The 18,894-nt window shown below is 33.1% G+C and overlaps 2 protein-coding genes and 2 long non-coding RNA genes across 10 annotated transcripts in view; 2 read left to right on the forward strand and 2 right to left on the reverse strand.

The window, feature by feature from the left end:
* Window positions 1–5,140, reverse strand: part of LOC143894276 (uncharacterized) — a 45,747-nt gene extending 40,607 nt beyond the window's left edge. Inside the window, exon 1 of the mRNA XM_077400445.1 lies at window positions 4,991–5,140. Within this exon, the coding sequence (XP_077256571.1) occupies window positions 4,991–5,114 (124 nt within the window). The 5' untranslated portion in view covers window positions 5,115–5,140. The remainder of the gene's footprint in view (window positions 1–4,990) is intronic.
* Window positions 1–18,894, forward strand: part of LOC143894281 (uncharacterized) — a 119,179-nt gene that overhangs the window by 97,274 nt on the left and 3,011 nt on the right. The gene's annotated exons all lie outside the window — the stretch shown is intronic.
* On the forward strand, window positions 8,948–12,964 carry LOC143894265 (putative ATP-dependent RNA helicase DHX37). Of its 7 annotated transcripts, none has more exons than XR_013256038.1 (6): window positions 9,204–9,312; window positions 9,408–9,619; window positions 9,699–9,796; window positions 10,502–10,639; window positions 11,133–11,229; window positions 12,502–12,964. XR_013256038.1 is itself a non-coding variant. In XM_077400427.1 (4 exons), the coding sequence occupies exons 2-4, from the start codon at window positions 9,468–9,470 to the stop codon at window positions 10,576–10,578; spliced, it is 327 nt and encodes a 108-aa protein (XP_077256553.1). In that variant the 5' UTR covers window positions 8,948–9,312; window positions 9,408–9,467; the 3' UTR covers window positions 10,579–11,912. The 7 variants fall into 7 exon arrangements, 3 of the variants coding, with proteins under 3 accessions (XP_077256553.1, XP_077256555.1, XP_077256552.1); XR_013256037.1 differs by lacking the exon at window positions 12,502–12,964 and adding an exon at window positions 11,348–11,892; XR_013256039.1 differs by lacking the exon at window positions 12,502–12,964 and having other exon boundaries at window positions 10,514–10,639; window positions 11,133–11,887.
* On the reverse strand, window positions 15,598–16,724 carry LOC143894266 (uncharacterized). Its single transcript, XR_013256040.1, has 2 exons — window positions 16,210–16,724; window positions 15,598–16,088 (listed from the first exon to the last, which is right to left on the reverse strand). It is a non-coding gene; the product is annotated as an uncharacterized LOC143894266 (long non-coding RNA).

The raw sequence follows: 18,894 nt of genomic DNA on the forward strand, positions 1-18,894 counted from the left end.
ATGTTTAGTTGAACGTATCGGACTAAATATTTCTTGGAATTGACAAATTTTTTATCTCAGTGTATGTTCTCTCTGTAGTTGGCGCTGTAATTTAAAAAGAGATATCATTTCTTTTTTGTAATTGTAATAAATCACTTGAAGCACGACTCATTTTTGATAAAGTAACGTAATTTTGTGATGTGTATCACTTGAGTTATAATTTTTTTGAAATAAAAATACTACTGCTTAGGTTTTTTCGAGATTTTTTGAGATACAAAGATTACGTCTACCACTTGTTACTTAGGTTTTTTCGAGGTATGATAATACTACCACTTTGTTTTTTTTTTTTTTTTTTTTTTTGAGGTAAAGATACTACTGCTTAGATTTTTTTGAGATTTTTCGAGATACAAAGATTACGTCTACCACTTGTTACTTAAATTTTTTTAAGGTATAATACTACCACTTTTTTTTTTTTGAAGTAACAACATATACACTACTATGCGTGTACTTGGCGCGTTTTTTTACCTTTTTTTTAAAAAAGGTAATTTTGTACGGATATAATTGACTGCATTTTACGACTGCCACTACACTACTGAATGCCTTGTTCATCGTTTTTTTGTACTGAGGAAAGTCTGAACGAGTGACCGAAACGTTTGCTGCTATAGTTTTGTATTAATTTTTTATTTTAACCGTCGCCCGATTAACGTGCGTATAGCTCTCTTTTGCCTTATTTTTTGTATACTTAATCAGAATAGCTCGCATAAAATTCTTCGTAGTACATGTTGTCCCACAACTATCATGATTTTCAGAGTAAATTTCAAGAGAAAATTCTATGTATTTCCATCCTTCATATGTCATAATAAAAGATTTTTTAAATTTCACACATAAGTTCATACAAATAAAAAAAATTTGTATAATTTTTTCCAATTATACATCTTATAACTTTGTACTCTCTGTACTTATGTTTGACCTATAATTTTTTTGTAAACATTGTTACAATTCAAATGACTTTAATATAGGGGAGAACGGGGCGAAGTCGTCACCGGGGTGGAGTCGTCATTGCAATTATCTCGAAATCTGTATGTTGTGTGAACTCGCCATTAATACTGTAAACGCGGCTTATGGCTCACGTGACCAACTTTTTTTTTGTAGTTGTTAACCCCGCGCGCGCGCGCGGTTGGGGTTATTAACGCCTTCAGCCCCGCCTTTGGGCTATATAGCGTAATTTGGTTTTGATCCGTGGTTTTCTTCCACCCTGTATAATTTTTTTTTCCTCGTACAATCTTTTCTCTTTGGACTACGATGATCCCCTATGCTTTCTTCTACCTTATAAATTTCTTTTTCATCTCGCACATTTAAATAATCCTTTTTTTCCTCGTACAATTTTTTCTCTTTTGACTATGATTTCTTATGTAAAATCCCTTTTCATCTCGCACACTGGAAGACACTTTTGAGACAATCAAGAGAGGGGGATTGGACAGAGACCCTCTCTTGATTATGTATATAACTGTGCGTATGTGTAACTGTGTGTGTATGTCCGCGGTGTACTGAACTCGGTATGCCGTGGGTGCGTTGGGCCCAAGGAATTTCGCGGATCAATTCCCCCTGCGGCCTCATGTGATCAACAGAGTTTAGTGAGGTTATATTGTGATTCTTGTCGAGCCCAAGTGTTTTCGGAGGTCAAAAGTAAAATTTTTTGCGCTTCGAACATTTGTAATATTTTAAATATTATTGTGTCTCCGAAATAATTTAAAGTAAATGATTCTATAAAGAGTAATGCATGCTGAACACGAATCCAGTAAAGTTTTTATATTTTTATTAATTTCTAATATTTTATGAGCGACCAAACTTGAAACTTTTGTCTGGGGCGAAGTCGTCACTAAGCCATGTCATGGAGGCTTCCGGCAAAAATCAAAGTCAAAGAAGCAGCAGTGGTCGGATTCCGGCGAGGACTTGAATAATATGTGCTGCGTGTGCTCAGAGATGACAGAATAGAGCTGACGAGAAATGTGCGAACGTAGGGCACATAAGTGTGTGCGCTTTTCTTGTAATTATTTTCCGCTATCGTGTTTTTAATTAATATTTCCATTTTTCTATAAAAAAAACTAATAAAATGTATATTATCATTTTTCATGATCGGAATTATGAATTTTCATTCAAAATTCAGTCCGAGAATGAAGTGACGACTCCGCCCGGGCAATTTTGACATTTCAATTTTTGCATTTTTGTCATTTTTACTATACCAGTCAAACAAAGCGACGTCCGTATAAATTTTGTAGCCATAGGTTCACTCTTTACAACGGTATACCACATTTTACTAAAATTATTTGTTATGTTGTTAAAAATCGGCACCGAAAAAATAGTGACGACTTCGCCCGGGTCTCCCCTACTTTTTGAAATAAATCACGACATATTATTTTTTTTTAAGTATCAGGTATTCGCTACAACGAATAAACATGCGAAAAAGTATTTTTCGCATTTGCAAAACCATTTGAGAATTTTTCAAAAACACTTCTCCATTTTCTTGCAATATTTTTCTTATAATAAGTTCAGTTTAAATTCAATTTTTTTTTTAAATTATTATAAACATCTTATTCAGACTTTGTACTTTCAATTTCTACATCACAAGCTTAAAAATGTTAAGACTACATTTTCGGTTGCAAACGTTCAAAAATAGGGGCTATTTCGGAATTTTTTACAAAGAAACTGTTGACTTGATTAATTTTTTGTGTGTATAGGCTTGTTTATTAACATTTTAATGTAAGATATGATCTTTTTTCTTTATTGAAAGTTTCTCTTGCAAATCTCCTTTTTGCAAGTTGCCTAAAAAAAATATGTTTTTCCATGACCATCCTAACTATATAGTCTCTGCAGGGTAATCTGAAACAAAAAAACTAAAGTGAGATATAATCTTTACATTGTGTAGCTATTGCGTGAACTAAAATGAAGCAAAAAAGAAGATTGGAAAGTAACAAAAATGTGTGTGTGTTATTCCGATTAAAACATCGATTTTTTGACAATAATTGGCCATAGGTATTTTTTTTTGCAATAACAAAAAAAGTACAAATTGTAATAAAATAGTTTTAGTTCATACCAGAAATGGAGTTGTGTTCTATATTTCCTGAAAATTTGTAGTTAATCGGCTTATCCGTTCCCGAGATATCGTGATCGCCAGGTAAAAAAATGTTACTTCGAGAAAAACGCGTTTTAAGTACAGTTAACTATAAAATTTCAAGTACTTACAGCTGTTTTGTGCTAGTCAGCTATTTTAGGGTCATAAATTAGACATTCTTCTTTATAAAAGGCTTTTAATATTGTTGATTCGAGAACGAGCGTGGCCTAGTAGACAGCGCACTGGTCTATTGAGCCAAAGGTCCCGGGTTCGATTCCCGGTAGAGCTAGAAAATTTTATTTGCTCGTTCTCTTCTCGGAAGGCAATGGCAAACCACCGAGAGTATGTCTTGCCACGAGAACTTCTCAAAAAAATTGCCGTTCGAAATCGGCGTTAAACTGTAGGTTCCATATACAATGTGTATAATCCACGTGCGCAATGCATGTATATGAAGAGAAGTTACCACGCTCGGACACGAGTAATAGGACTTGAGACACGTCCTTTCGTGTGATTCGAGCCTCTTTAGTACTTAGGCGGACACTGTTTTAAATCGCTGGCTGTTGCGATAATCAGCAAATAATTTGGCTTGCAGACAAATAGGTAACACTTTTTGTTGTCATTGTTTTCAGAATTGCATTGAATTTTTCATTAAAAATTTCGGCGGCTAGATACGCAGAAATTTTAATTGTTTTGTAACCACAATAAAGGTGCTTATAGGCGCGATGCGCCAAATTGAGAATTGAAACACTTGTTGTATTTTGTATTTACACACACAATACAGAGGATATTGAAATACTATCCTCTTCATATCTGAAGACCTGTCCCAACTCAAACCTGAAGGAATGCGTTACGCGTTCTGTTTTTTACCTGCGCATCCTCGTGCGCATCTGTTAGATCGTCTCTAATCTCGGAAATTTTTCGAATTTTGACATAATATTTTAAGGATATATTTTAAAGACCTCCATCTTTTAAAATATGTATAAAATTGATTTTTTGATCCGACAACCGAAAATGTAGCTTTAATTAGAATGAAACAAAATCAAGCGGTTTCACGGACCAAAGTGTTAATATATAAACTACTAATATCGTAATATCGTAATCTACTATTATCGGTAATATTCAAAAGTTACACTACTTTGACACAATAGGCCCTATATTAATCATAATTAAATATCTTTTTAGTCATATATACTCACAGCAAATTCTTTTTAAGAGATGAATTAGTAAAAACATATATTTTGCTTAATAATTGATTGCGCTAAACAAACTTCTCCAATATACGTCATATGTATATATGTATATCGTAGTTAAAATATGTCAAAATAAATTAAAATAGCTTTTTTGCAACTTTAATAGTTTGATAAAGGAAATCGTTTGCAGCATTTAAAAGATTATGGGAACCATTACTTTTATTCTAAAAAAAATCATTTTTTGTTAAATTAACAGTGTAATAGGCATCTTACACGATAATATTAATTTAAAAAAGTAACTTTCGAAAATTCTTAGTTAACACTTTATTTTTATATCAATAATTCTGTCTAATATTAATTTATTCTAAAACTGAAGAAATAGAAGTGACTCATTTTCCAGATAAAATACTTAATTAAAAAAATTTGTCAGCTAAAATGCAATTTTATAAAAGAAATTTTTATTGTAGTACTTAATATATTTGTAGTATTTATAATAATTTAATCTCCAATTAACATCTAATACACTTCTCTGATTTGTTATAATGTGTATCCTCAATATACTTCCGATTACTGGTGTAGTTTTATGCGGAGGATATTTGAAGATGTTAATGGTCGTGTCTCGAACGGTTAATGTGCATTATCCTTTCTTAACTGACTTTCTAAATGTTTAAGCAGTCGGCATAAAAATCGAGAAATATCTTGAACTCACCGACGCCGACAGCACCTGGCACGCAGGTGTGTGTTTTGGTTTTCATGATGTTGCTAGATGACACGTAGTTTGACGATTCCGTCTTTTGGTCCAGAGCGTAACACGCGTATTGATCATTCAGCATCCCGCGGCATAGCGCAGTCTCTGTGCACCATATTGCTAGGATTATCTAGTGGCACGTCATTGGACAACCACATTTCCCGCGATATCTAATTTCACTCTGATATATACTAGCAAAATCGTGAAAAATCGGACAAGTTGTAGCTTGTCGGAAATAAGATATATTCATATTGCATAATAATATAATGTACAAGATATATTTAATAACGAACAGATATAACAAACCAATGTTGCTTGTTTTCTATTTATAGTAACACAAATCAACCTCTCTAATATTATTTTTTGTTTCCTATTTAACTCCTTTTATGTCCTTATAGCACATACATATGTGTAACATATATTTTGAAAATTTTTAACTTTGCTTGAAAAAATATATTAAAATGTATATCTGTTTTATTTGGAAAATTCAGTTAAATTGCAAGAAAAAAATTAATCTAAAAATTATTTAAAAAGTTATTAGTTATTTTTTACCCTTTTTGAAATCGACGAAAATTGTTAAAAATGCGAAAAAAAAAACAAAAAAATGTGAAAATTAATTAAAAGTTTTTTAAGAATTTTTACACTTTGTAGTAAATAAATACTTTCTCTTGTATCAATTACAAAATATTGTCAGTTTTAATTAATACTTACAATTAATTAATTGTTATTAATTAGATTAATTAATTAATTAATTAATACAATTCGTGAAAACGTAATTATCAAGAACTATTATTCTTATTATTGACTCTCATATTTCAGAATTTAGAGTTAATAGACATTTTCACTTTTAAATTCATCAAATTTATATAATTGTATCTCGTATTTTATACAATAACTGTGTTTGATATATGTATATAAATGTTTAATATATGTAAAAAATCAAACACATGTAAAATTAAAGATACAAACAGGTTTCGTAAAAATGTTTCTTATCTAGAAATTTCTTGATATAAAATAATAAAAAAACATAAGTATAATTTTTTATTTAAAAAATGAAAAAATTTAATAGCTGAAAATTGTTACTTATGTTGTATTAGATTTAAACAGCATTTTAGATTTTTCAATGTAATAATATTCAAAATATAGTGAGTTAATCAATGAAAAAAAACTTTTGCATACAGAACACGGAAATGCTTGCCACATGACATAACAAGAACCGATGCGGTAGCAAATTAACTTAATTACTACTTTTCCGTTAAAAAACGATCTAATATGAATCTAACTAAAATCATATTAAATCATATTTAATTTGGGTAAAATTCAAATTAAATCCAGATTTTATATTAAAATTATATTTGTTTAAATACAGTTTTAATTTGCACTTATTGAAATCAGTTATGTAGATTAAATATGATCCACAATAAAATAGGGCTTTAATTAAAATTTAATTAGATCATTTATATGGATCATATAACACTTCGAATCAAATATGGTTTTAATTTGTATTTAATAAGATAACTTATGTGGATTATATATGATCCAGAACCATACATGATGCAGAATATTTATATATAAGACTTTAATAAAAAGTTAATGTGTTCTGTATGCGACTTTTACTCGATTCAATTGCGGCTTTAACCCAAAGGGCCTAGCGGAGTAAGCATGTGAATCGGCCCTTGATCATACAGAGCTGACATTAATGTCACAAGTTAGTACCAATATGATAAAACTTTCCACCAAATATTATTTAAAAAAATTCATTTTTTTAGAAGTTATGCTAGGGAGAAAGTAAAATAAAGAAATATATTTTTTTCGAAAACCACTTGACCGATCTTGATGAAAAAAATATATGTTATGTAGACTAATAAAACTAATTAACAACAAATTGTCCAAAATGTTTGCCAAAAAAGACCCAAAAAAAATATTTGAATTTTTAAATATTTTTTTTAGGGTGATATTTTCGAGGTACCTTTATTGAAATTTTTACGAAAATTTCTCTTAAAGTGTCCACTATAACATATATTTTTTTCAATTTTTTTTAAATGGTGAAACATAGTTAAAAATACGAAAATTGTAAGCGTCGCGTCCCTCCGGCGCACAGTGCAGTGCCATTCCGCGTTGCGGGTGTTCGATATAACTTTACTAGCACATATGTACGTCTGCAATTAGCCTATAATATGTATACTTTTTAATTTTTATAGTTTCCAGAGTTTACCACGTGGAGGTTGCAGTACGGTTTTAAATTCCTTATTGGGGTGCTTTTTTAACGTGAGTCCCCTCGCCTTTCACTACGTTTTCGTAAAATCATTTATAATTTTTTCATATCAGGACAGTCTCCGTTTGCATTGTTTGATTCTTGAATCAAATCCTACTTATAACATTGATTAATGTGTAAAAAAAATCTTTTTTTATTAATTGATTAATAATTATGTAGATATAAAGATATTTCAAAAATTCTTAAGATTTTAAGATTTACAACTGGAAGAAAATGAGAAAAAGAAATTCATGAAATTCCAAAGTTTTTATTATGTGAGAAAATTTGTTTAAATTAAATAATAAAAATATAATGTTATATTTTTAATAAACGTAATGGAGAAATAATAATAAGTGAAACAAAACCGTTATAATTTATAATATATACATTATACAATATATAAAGAAGAAAAGAACGTCATTCCGGGGAGGACTGGATCTTGGTAGCCTAAAGGCCATTGCCCGTAACAAAATTTCAGTTGTAACCGTAAGGGTCCATTCAGACAAACTTATATAGATGCATAAGCATGCACAAAAAAATCGATTGGTCTATTTTCTTATGTACATGTATATGGACCAATCAGTTTTCTTATGCTTACGCATTATGCGTTGTGCAGAAGTGTGTGCTCCCCGCTTAAAGGTCAATCCAGACAAACTTGCATATACTACGTTTACGCGAGCGTTACTTCTGTAGTAACTTACGATAATTCACCCGTTTACGCAAAGTAAATTATCGTAAGTTACTACAAAATCCCGTTTACGCGAAGGAATTATCGTAAGTTATTACAGAAGTAACGCTAGCGTAAACGTAGTAATAGGTGCATAACCATGCATAAAGAAACGGATTGGTCTATTTTTTTATGCACATGCATATGGACCAATCAATTCTCTTATGCTTATGTTTATGCGTTATGCAAGTTTGTCTGGATTGACCTTAAGGCGCGCCGTAAGAAAATTAATCATCAACCATAATCCAGCAAATATACTAAATAACATGCAACATACATGTTAGTTATAATTTCTTATTCAACAATGTAAGTGCAATATAACACATGTGTTACATTGAGTGAGAAGTGTCATTTGTCCGCGGCACACACGCTTTACATGAATACTTTGCAGTTCAACACGCATCGTTTCCGTACGACAATTTACAATAGAAACTATTGTCACCCCGATATTTGTCGGTCTTGCGAACAGTGTACAAGGAAATAAAGTGCATAATAATTCCAAATATTTCTATCGAGAGGTATTGAGTAAACCCTAAGAGCAAAAAGTCGACTTTAAGTCGACTTGAAGTCGACTTCCCGTCATGACGGAAAGTCGACTTCCCGCCAACTTTTAAAGTCGATAAAATAGACCGCCGCGTACGTCTGGAGGTCGGTTGTGTATCTTGAAATGAGGTGAAAATGACAAAAGTTAACAGATTTTATTAGATTTTGATAAATAAAATCGTAGATACGCTAATGAATTTTCTCACTTTTGTAATTTTTACCTCATTATTTCAAGATACACAATCGATCCTTTGCTGGAAGGCTAAAACTGATGCATTTTGATTTTTTTTCATATATAAAATAATTTAATTATCTAAAAAACTGTATAATTACAATCCTAATGTTTTATTCTTATATAATTACAAAGACGGCCACTGTGTGCCGTCCCCTAAGAGCACAGTTGACGGAAAATCGACGGTAAGTTGACTTTTATAAGTCGACTTCTGTCGACTTCTAAAAATGGCGGAAAGTCGACTAAAAGTCAACGGAAAGTTGACTTTTATAAGCCGACTTTCAGTCGACTTCTAAAAATGGCGGAAAGTCGACTAAAAGTCGACTTCTAAGTTGACTTTTATAAGTCGACTTCCAGTCAACTTCTAAAAATGGCGGAAAGTCGACTAAAAGTCGACTTCTAAATAGTCGACTTAGAAAAAACTCGAGATATATGCGAGATGTCACGGCGATAGAACCCGAATGATTGCCGAAATTCGCTTCCACACTATGCCATCTTAGTGAACCATTGGTTGATCCACCGCCAAGGTATTTTTATCACAATTGTTGCTTTATAATGTTTTTCCTATTTATTTATAAAGATATTAATCTTCATTATGATCGAATATTATTGTCATTTATAGATATAATCAAGAAACCGGGAAGATCATTTGCCGCGTGTCTGGTACATTTGGAAAGGCCGGATGGGCACTACCATCGATGGATATAGAGCATCTGTGGATGGTGTGAAGTGGTTCGCGTATTTCTTCTTGAAGGGTCAAGTGTACCTTAAGCTGAAACGATTTGTTCCGTCGCTGCTGACGACACCTGGGAGCATCACCAAGTCATGGGCCAAGTAAATCGTTATTCTATCTCCTTTCGATTTCACGTTGATTCATCGAATAGATTACATCAATTCAATACGATTTTTTCAGGTTGATACCACGCACTCAAGCAATAATACAAACGCTGCAGTCGCAGGGAGTCGTGTCCAAATACAAACAGCTAGAAATCTGGGGTTTGGATGAAAAATGTGAGATTTTAATTTATGAAATAATATTTAGATATTATCATAGAGTAGACTTCTATACAATACTAGACCGCTGACAGGCATCTCGGCCGTGATGCTTGCCGCCATGTTGATTTTAGTCAAGATATGCTATACTACAGATTCTATACAAGTGGTTTTATACAAGATTTCTATACAATAGTCTGGCATATACAGAATGTCCAAAAGAAAGGGTTTAATACTACAGGATTAGTGGTTCGATTTCGGCATTCAAGTACGCTACACGTTGAAGGCATGACTTACAAACTTATTGATAACATGTACCAATATTTAACACAAAAACATTCGCCTGCTTTGTTATGTACTGTAATAACGAATGCAGATAAACGCACATCATGAGCAACTGAACACCCGATAGTGACTTATTGTTAATTCAATATGGCCGCACCCTTCACTAAAGGCCGTGGCACATAGAAAAACTTAAGCAGTAAAACTCAAGCAGTAAGCAAATCAGCCAATCACAATTAAGAACTTAAGGCACGGCCCTAAGCGGTAGCGAATCCATACCGTTGATTTCTTACTGCTTAAGTTTTACTGGTTAAGTTTTTCTATGTGCCAAGGCCCTAACACTTGCACCTCGCACTCGCATCAGCTTTTCGGCAGTGCGTCCATAGATGTTAATGGTCTAGTATATAAAAGTCTGTGGATATTATATATTTATAATTTTAGTTCTGTTGTCAGCTTACAAGAAGTGCGGCTGCCGGAATCCGTTGCAGATAGCATTCTTTCTCATATGTAAAATATGATGAACGGTAGTATACAAAGTGTTTCTTAAAGACTTACTGCCCACTAACTACATAGCGTTCGGTGAGTACGTTGCGTTATGAAAATTCATTTTAGCACAAATTGTGAAATTCCTCTCAATTAAAAGTAATTATTGTATATTTGCGCAATTTTTTTATTGGAGTGCACATATGTACAAATAAGAAGTTGTTATTAAACAAGAAACGGTTAAAATATCGCCCTAAAATGTAAAAATATTGATAAATTTTGGTATACTTTATAATTATAGGCCAATTCCTTTTAGTGACACAAGTCGACACAAGTGTCTCGTTCTGTCTTTGTTATTCATTGAAAATGTCAAGAAGGATAGAACGATGTTTGTGTCGACACAGATTAATAAACAGATAGCCGCAATGGCCCCTCAAAATTCGAGACCAGCATTTCCGTGCCTTGATTACCAACACACTTTGCCCCTTACCGACAGACTTTGCCCTTAGGTTTGAGTCCGGGCTAAATCACATTACAGACTTTGCCTCTGGTGCAAGTCCGGACTAAATATATCCGATTTTACCTACAGACTTTGCCCCTGGTGCGAATCCGGTCTAAATTTGCAGTGATGCCAGATTTCAGCGCAGTGATGTCAGATGCTCAATGCTCGGTCAGCCGCGAGCACGGTATGTAAGACCGTGCATCGTGCACGCCGCGCGATATCCAATGAGCGTGCAGCGATGAATAGAAAAGCTATACGTTCTGCCAGAGAGAAGAATGAGAGTGGTCATGCCCGCGTTTTAGGTGGTCCCCGTCCACGAGCGCCTCTATGTGCACAAAACGTGCACATTGGACTACGTAGCCATGTCCACGAAAATTTCTGATGGGTAACGCGTTATGTGCACGCTCTATTGGTTCTGATCCGTGCTATGTGCACGATCTTTTGGTTCTGTTCCGTGCTATATCCAAAGCGTCGGTAATGCATGATAATGCATGACACTTACCCGTAAAGCGGGTAGCGCACACTTCTGCATAACGCATAATACGTAAGCATAAGAAAATTGATTGGTCTATTTTTTTATGCTTGCACATTATGCGTTATGCAGAAGTGAGTGCTCCCCGCTTAATACTATACTACTATACCCGTAAAACATAATTATATGTATATCATACAGATTTCAAATATACATACCTATATAAACGCACACATGTATTGTAAAATTTATTTTTGCGTTTATGATGTAATTTACAAAAGATCTGTTGTTTTCAATAATCTGTAATTTGAAAATGTACATTATGTTATATATATTTTTAGAAATTATTTTAATAAATTATTTTTATATTTTAATAATATATATTTTGTCCTCTTATAATTTTAATATTGCATTTTTATTAATATTTAAAAGCACAATAAAATTAATATTCAAAAATAATTATGAAAATAATATATTTCTTAAAAATTAATATTACCAAAATTTCAACAAAATTTTTAGTGAAAAATGCTAGCATGTCAAACAAGAATGCAAGTCTATAGGCAGTAACAACGATTATTTTATCTATATTTTGAAACGATTACAGTTTTACAAAACGCGTCGCTATAGCGAAACAAGTGAACTGCGCGCAAGTGAACATCTCGATAAAAATTGAGAGCCGTGTATGCTATGCTCAGTGCAACGGAGAGTCTCTCAGCAGTGTACAGTGCTATTTCGTTAATATAATTTTGCGAATTAGCGTTCTACATCGTAGTTATCAAACTACGTTTTTATTGATATTCTTTTATTTCTATTTAGTTATCATTTTTTATAGTATATATACTGCAGTCATATAAAGTTTATTTAGTTATACAAAGTTTAGTAAATAAAGTATAATAAAGTGTTCACAATGGAAACAGTTTATGATAAGTGTGCTTATAAAAATTGTCGCAACGGACGATATTCTACAGGGTCACATTTATTTAGGTTTCCATCAAAGGATGATGCAAGACAAAAATTATGGATACGCAACAGCGGTAAGTTTCGAATATTTTTTAACTTTTATTTTATTTATAAATCACGTTACAATAATATCAAGAGATACGGTAGCGTTTCGCGTCAAGTACACGCGAAGCGAGACCGCACCGTTTTTTACGCGAACGCATGAATTGCGAATACCCGAGATTTTGATATCTCAATAACGAGTGAACGGATCAAATTCTAAATAAGTAGGCTTGATCGATGCTAAGTAGCTTGGGTTCGAATTATATAATAAGTGTTTTTATTTTTTCGCTACGTTTGCTCTACGCGAGTGAAGATATTATACAATGCAAAGTCTGAAATGTTAAATTTTACATTGAGAAACGTCATTGTTGTCACCGTACGGTTGTTTTTGCCTCTATAATGAATACCTGAAATTATTTAAACGCTGATTCTATGAAAAACTTATTTAAAGTTTTTGTAGAAAAAATATTTAAATATGTGTAAAGGTAAAGGATTTGACGAAAAATTAAACTCTGACATAAAAGATTTATGTAAACAAGCGTTAAAAGAATATAGTTATAGAAATTGTTCATATTTTATTAGAAATGACTTACTATATATATGCATTGTCATTACATTTTATTTGATACTTCAAGTGCTTCTTTAAGCTTGACAAACAAAATCGAATCTGTTTATTATGAGCTAGTAAACACACGGCGCCGTATTTTCGCGGCTTCCGCCTTTCTTTTTTTTACGTACACGTGCGCTCAACTTCGCACTTCGGTTGCCTTTGATAGAGAAGGACAGATTGATAGATAATCTTTTATTTCCTCCCTTTGTATGATGATCTGAGGACACTCAGTGTACAATCTCGAGTGTACAAATTCATGTTTAAGCAAATTTGGACGTGCGTACCGTCTCGGAATTATACAACGAGAAAGAATAGAATAAAGATCGTGTACTCTTCGACCTCTCTCTCTCTCTTTTTCTCTCTCTCTCTCTCTCTCTCTCTCTCTCTCTCTCTCTCTCTCTCTCTCTCTCTCTCTCTCTCTCTCTCTCTCTCTCTCTCTCTCTCTCTCTCTCTCTCGTTTAATATTTGTAGCAAACAAAATTGAAAATAAAAACACTTAATGTAAAACAGAAAAACTCTAAATTATTAACATAACTTTGAATAATTTTAAACTAAAGATTATAAATTAACTTTCAAACACATAAACTATAAACATATTTTATTCCTATTCTTATCTTTCGCTTTAAAATACTCTATTACTGTTTTTAAATCTATACCTATATATTTTATTATTATATTGTATAATAATATAATAATATATATATATGGATGGTTAGATAGAAATAAAATTATAAAAAAATATAAAGAAAATTAACAATTAGCTTAATAAATTAACAATTAATAATTAGGCGCAGGAGGGGCAGGCTTCGCCTGCGGCATAAAATAAAATTTAACTCTAAACCTATCTCTAAAAACTTAAAATTAAAATTTGGTCGAAATAGAGTTGGAGTTAGACTACATTTTTTATGCGGCGGAGGGGCTCTCCCGCTTACATATACATATATAGCTAACTGTTAATTTTCTCTACAATTTTGTTACTTTAGAATTTTATTTTTATTACATCGCGTCATGACTGTATCAATAAAACGTCAGCAACGCGTTGTGGCATTTTAACATTGCCAAAACACATTGTGAGCGTTTTTGAATAAAGTGTCACAATACAAATTTCGCGTTGTGGCCTTTTTGAATATGCTAGAACGCGTTGTAGTTAGTTTTTTCTTTCAGTGAACGTTTTCCGTCTTTGAGGCTAACATATATTACATATATGTATATTTATCGCAATAACAACTGTAAGATGGAGCACCGATTACTAGGTCGACGGTGTATAATAAACAGAATAATAAATTTCTTTCGCCAGTATATAGAATAACAATTAAAGTAATTTAAATCGACTTGACTGGCAATATATATAACGTCTTTCCGATATGAACATTGAAAAACTGTGAGCCAACTTGGTTTGTCGGATTCACACAGCACTTTTTTCAGATCAATATCGAGACATTATTAATTTTGACCATAATTTTGGAAAATTCTTATTTTCCACTAATTATTAATTTTCAACAGAGATGGGCTATATTTACTAATTTTTTATTTAAATGAATAAAAATTTATTTGTTATTCTCTGATCCATTGACTAATGAATAAAAATGTATTAATTATTCTCGTATCCATTGAATAATGAATAAATTATTCGTTATGCGATTTACTTCGAATAACGAATGATTATTAATTTTCTACAAATTCCGAATAATAAATAAAAATTAATTTACAATTTATGTTTGTAACATATAATTTAGTTAGCAATTTAAATTTGATTTTCTTATTACATTAATTTTATTATATTAAATATGTCAACATTTATTTTATTAATTTAATTTGCCTTATTGATGATTAAGGAATATAAAAGATTAAGGTATGCGAAAGAACTATTACATTAAATTATCCATCTTTTTTTATTTTTAATATGTATCTATGTATATGTCTACATTTTCGTATGCAACAATGCATAATTTGCCACGTTATAATAGATTAACAGATGAAAATTTTGAACGACGTGTTCTAGCAGCAAGCAATATAAAAAAAGGTAGTAATAATATATTACATAATATTGTCCTTATCTTGAATCATTCTTATTTTGTAATGATGTATAATATATATATACTATACTTATACTATTATAATTTTCAACCACCCTACATACATACGTATATGCTGCCTTGTAAAAGTTGTCAAACTGTATGTTTACGCGAGCGTTACTTCTGTAGTAACTTACGATAATTTACTCGTTTACGCGGGATGAATTATCATAAGTTGCTACAGAATCTCCATTTACGTGGAGGAATTATCGTATAAGTTACTACGGAAGTAAAACGCTCGCGTAAACATAGTATACGTGACAGATAGTGTGTGTGTGTGTGTGTGTGTACTACGTTTACGCGAGTGTTACTTCTGTAATAACTTACGATAATTCACTCGTTTACGCGAAGGAATTATCGTAAGTTACTACAGAAGTAACGTTCGCGTAAACGTAGTGTGTGTGTGTGTGTGTGTGTGTGTGTGTGTGTGTGTGTGTGTGTGTGTGTGTGTGTGTGTGTGTGTGTGTGTGTGTGTGTGTGTGTGTGTGTGTTATTAAAATTATTTATATTTATATTATACATGTATATAATTTATTTAGTATTTATAGGATGATCTCGGCAGCAGGACGATGCGATTTACTTCGAATAACGAGTGATTATTATTTTTCTACATTTTTAATATGTATCTATGTATATGTCTACAACACATGTATGTATTGTACGTGTTTGTACGATTTTGTAGGTCACTTTACGGTCAATACTTATATGTATATATTTCACTATCTGTCACGACGCGGCAACGGTCACGACTATCACACACTTACACTTATCCTTTTCTAGGTTGTAAAAAACTGTCACGCACTGCGACAGTGCACGAGTGCACTCTCGTGTCAAAAATGGGAAAGTGACACACCAGCCGCCATTTTTGTCCGACGTGGACGTTTCTTAAAAAAAAATTTTCCACATTTGGACTTTGCATTGCAATATCTTCGCTCGTAGGGCACGTAACGAAAAAAAAAAGACTCTTATTTATAAATCAAACCCCAAGCTATCGATCGAACCTACTTAGAAGTTGATCCGTTCACTCGTTATTGAGATCTCAAAATCTCGGATACTCGCAACTCATGCGTTCGCGTAAAAGAGTCACGGTGCGTCTCGCTTCGCGCGTACTTGGCGCGAGACACTACCGTGTCTCTTGATACCACCAATAATACCTTTACAGGCTCGTAGCTTAAAAATTAGCATATTTTGAGGGTTGTACGGATTTGAACTTTTCATCGGCATCACACAAACTACAGTTTTCCGTAGTTTTCGTAGATTTTAACGGTGGCTACTTTTTTCATATAATTAGTGCGTGGTCTTTTACACAAAAAATTGTTACTATATATATAGGTGAACAAAGTTCAGGCTGACCGTATTTGGCAATTTAACTTGATGAAAATATTAATTTTATGAAATTACCAGAGAAATTACATAAAAGTTTATTTGAAATTTTAATTGATATACAAACAAAACTTTCCTACACGGTATAAATAATAAATATAATTAATTAAATAAGTTTATTAAAGGAGCATTGCATGAAGCGGACCAGGAGGAGGGGACGGAGGGAGACACTAAAAGGGGTGGGGGGGGGTAATAGTAGTGGTGTAAGGTCGCCTAAAGGTCAGGTTTCGAATAGAATTAAAATATGTAAAAAGTTGGGCACGTCCCTGTAAAACGCCATGTAAAAGGTATCAGATAATGACTGAATGTGTATAATTATAATTGTAAAGGTTTTTGGGAACGTTTTCCTGAAAAAAATGCCTTTCCAACCGCGGGAGGGGAGAGAAATAAAGATTGAATTGAATTGAAATTAAATATTATAAAGTAGCATCGCGAATTAAAATATACAGAGTGCCCCAGAATTCTTGGTACTTTTCTCATATTTAGATAGAGAGAGCCAAACTGAGTCGAAAAGTCATATACCATTTTGCAATTTTCGCAATAGTTGACGAGTTATTAATGATTAAAAATCGACGTATTAGCCCGCCCACCGCTAAATCCAATCGCGCGGCGAGATGCGGCCGCCCCGCGGACGGCGCGCGGGCAGTTGTTTACTACAAGCGGCGATGATTACGCATGCACGAGCGGCGCGTAACGCCGGGCCCCTGTCCTAAGCGATGATAGTTTCTCGCCTTTTTTAAATAGAAATAAAATTTTCTAACAACATAGAAAATTTTTTTGTGCGTACGTATGTACATATGTGTGCACATGCATACACAGGAAAATATCAATTCTACTGCTTAAAAAAGCGATTACTCAATTTACCTTTTTTTTAGTAAGTAACGGTTGTCTTTAAGCAAGAATATTTTCTTGATAATAGTCTTAAAATGTACAAATTTTAGAAAGAGTCTTTATTATGTACTCGAAAAAAGAATTTATACTCCTTTAAAGAACATAATAAAATTTTATAAAAGAAAAGTCAAAATAATAAATAAAATAATATGAGGACCCTCGAGATTAAAATAGGAGAAGGCTATGAGGGTCAGACGCAGATCACAATGCGTAATATCAGAAATAAGTGATTTATTCGTCGTTTTGATACATTACATCGATCCGTACGTTTCGGCTCAGTTTTGAGCACCGGAAATAAGTTGGCGCTGCAAGTTCATATTTTTTAATTTACTATAGCTCAAACGATTGCTCCCTAATTGCTCCCTCAGAATCGACAATTGCTCCCCTTTTAAGATTATTATTTTTTGAGATATTTAATAAAAACGAAAAATTTCTAATTTTTATTGAAAAACATATTTATAATAACTCTATGCAATTTTATAGGGCATAGAATGATTGCTTCTTTATTGCTCCTTATTGCTCCATCATAATTTTAATGATTTATTGCATTTTTATTGAAAAAATAACAAATTAAACATTTCAGTATCGGCCGCTTATTGTAACTATGGCTCGGCAGCGCATGCGCATGCTACCATAACTATGCGCATGCGTGATGGTATCTGTTAGAGCTTTTACGGAGGCTAACCAATAGCCTTATGGGATTAACCAATCAGAATGATTCCAAGATTCCGTTTTCTGCGATTCCGTCTTGCATGGGGAGGCACCCTTAGGGCTTAAAACACCTATTGTAGTCATTGTAGATGGGCACTAAGGCCGAGTTATCACTGAGCGCGTCACGCGTCGCGTCATCACAAGTTAACCAATCAACACATCCCATTTTATTACATTACTTGTGACGGGATCAAAATGGGATGTTTTGATTGGTCGCGACGGATAAGGCCCGGTCTACAATGGATGTCGGAAGTCGGAGTCGTAAGAAATTGACCAATCAATTGACCATTCATTATTTTTCGACCGCAAGGAGAATAATAGATTGTGATTGGTCAATTTCTTACGACTCCGACTTCCGACATCCATTGTAGACCGGGCCTAACGCGACCAATCAAAACATCTTATTTTATTACATTATTTGTAATGGGATGTTTAGATTGGTTAAGCCCCTTGCACAATGCCAGACAACAGGCAATAGAAACAAGAAATAACCAAAAAATCGTTAATTACAACCTAAAAAATTCGAATGCTATGAGGGTGCCATTACATGGAGCGCGGAAACGCGGAAACGCGGAAGCGCGGAACAGAATAGTAACTAGATTCCGTGTTTCCGCGAGTTGAGTCCCGCACGTTTGAACGGAAAAGCGGAATCCGCTATTATCGTGTATGTATGTATGGCTGCGTTTCGATATTCACTGCCAGTAC

The sequence above is a fragment of the Temnothorax americanus genome, unplaced genomic scaffold (genome assembly GCF_048541705.1).
Source record: "Temnothorax americanus isolate GAGA-0224 unplaced genomic scaffold, ASM4854170v1 Scaffold134, whole genome shotgun sequence".
Taxonomy (NCBI): domain Eukaryota; kingdom Metazoa; phylum Arthropoda; class Insecta; order Hymenoptera; family Formicidae; genus Temnothorax; species Temnothorax americanus.

Bases quoted from the DNA above. Each gene is read 5' to 3' on its own strand.
- LOC143894265 (XM_077400426.1), top strand. From the start codon at position 9,468: ATGGGCACTACCATCGATGGATATAGAGCATCTGTGGATGGTGTGAAG. The intron at 9,620-9,698 runs GTAAATCGTTAT...CGATTTTTTCAG, and splicing joins ATCACCAAGTCATGGGCCAA to GTTGATACCACGCACTCAAG. The intron at 9,797-9,873 runs GTGAGATTTTAA...GACCGCTGACAG, and splicing joins CTGGGGTTTGGATGAAAAAT to GCATCTCGGCCGTGATGCTT.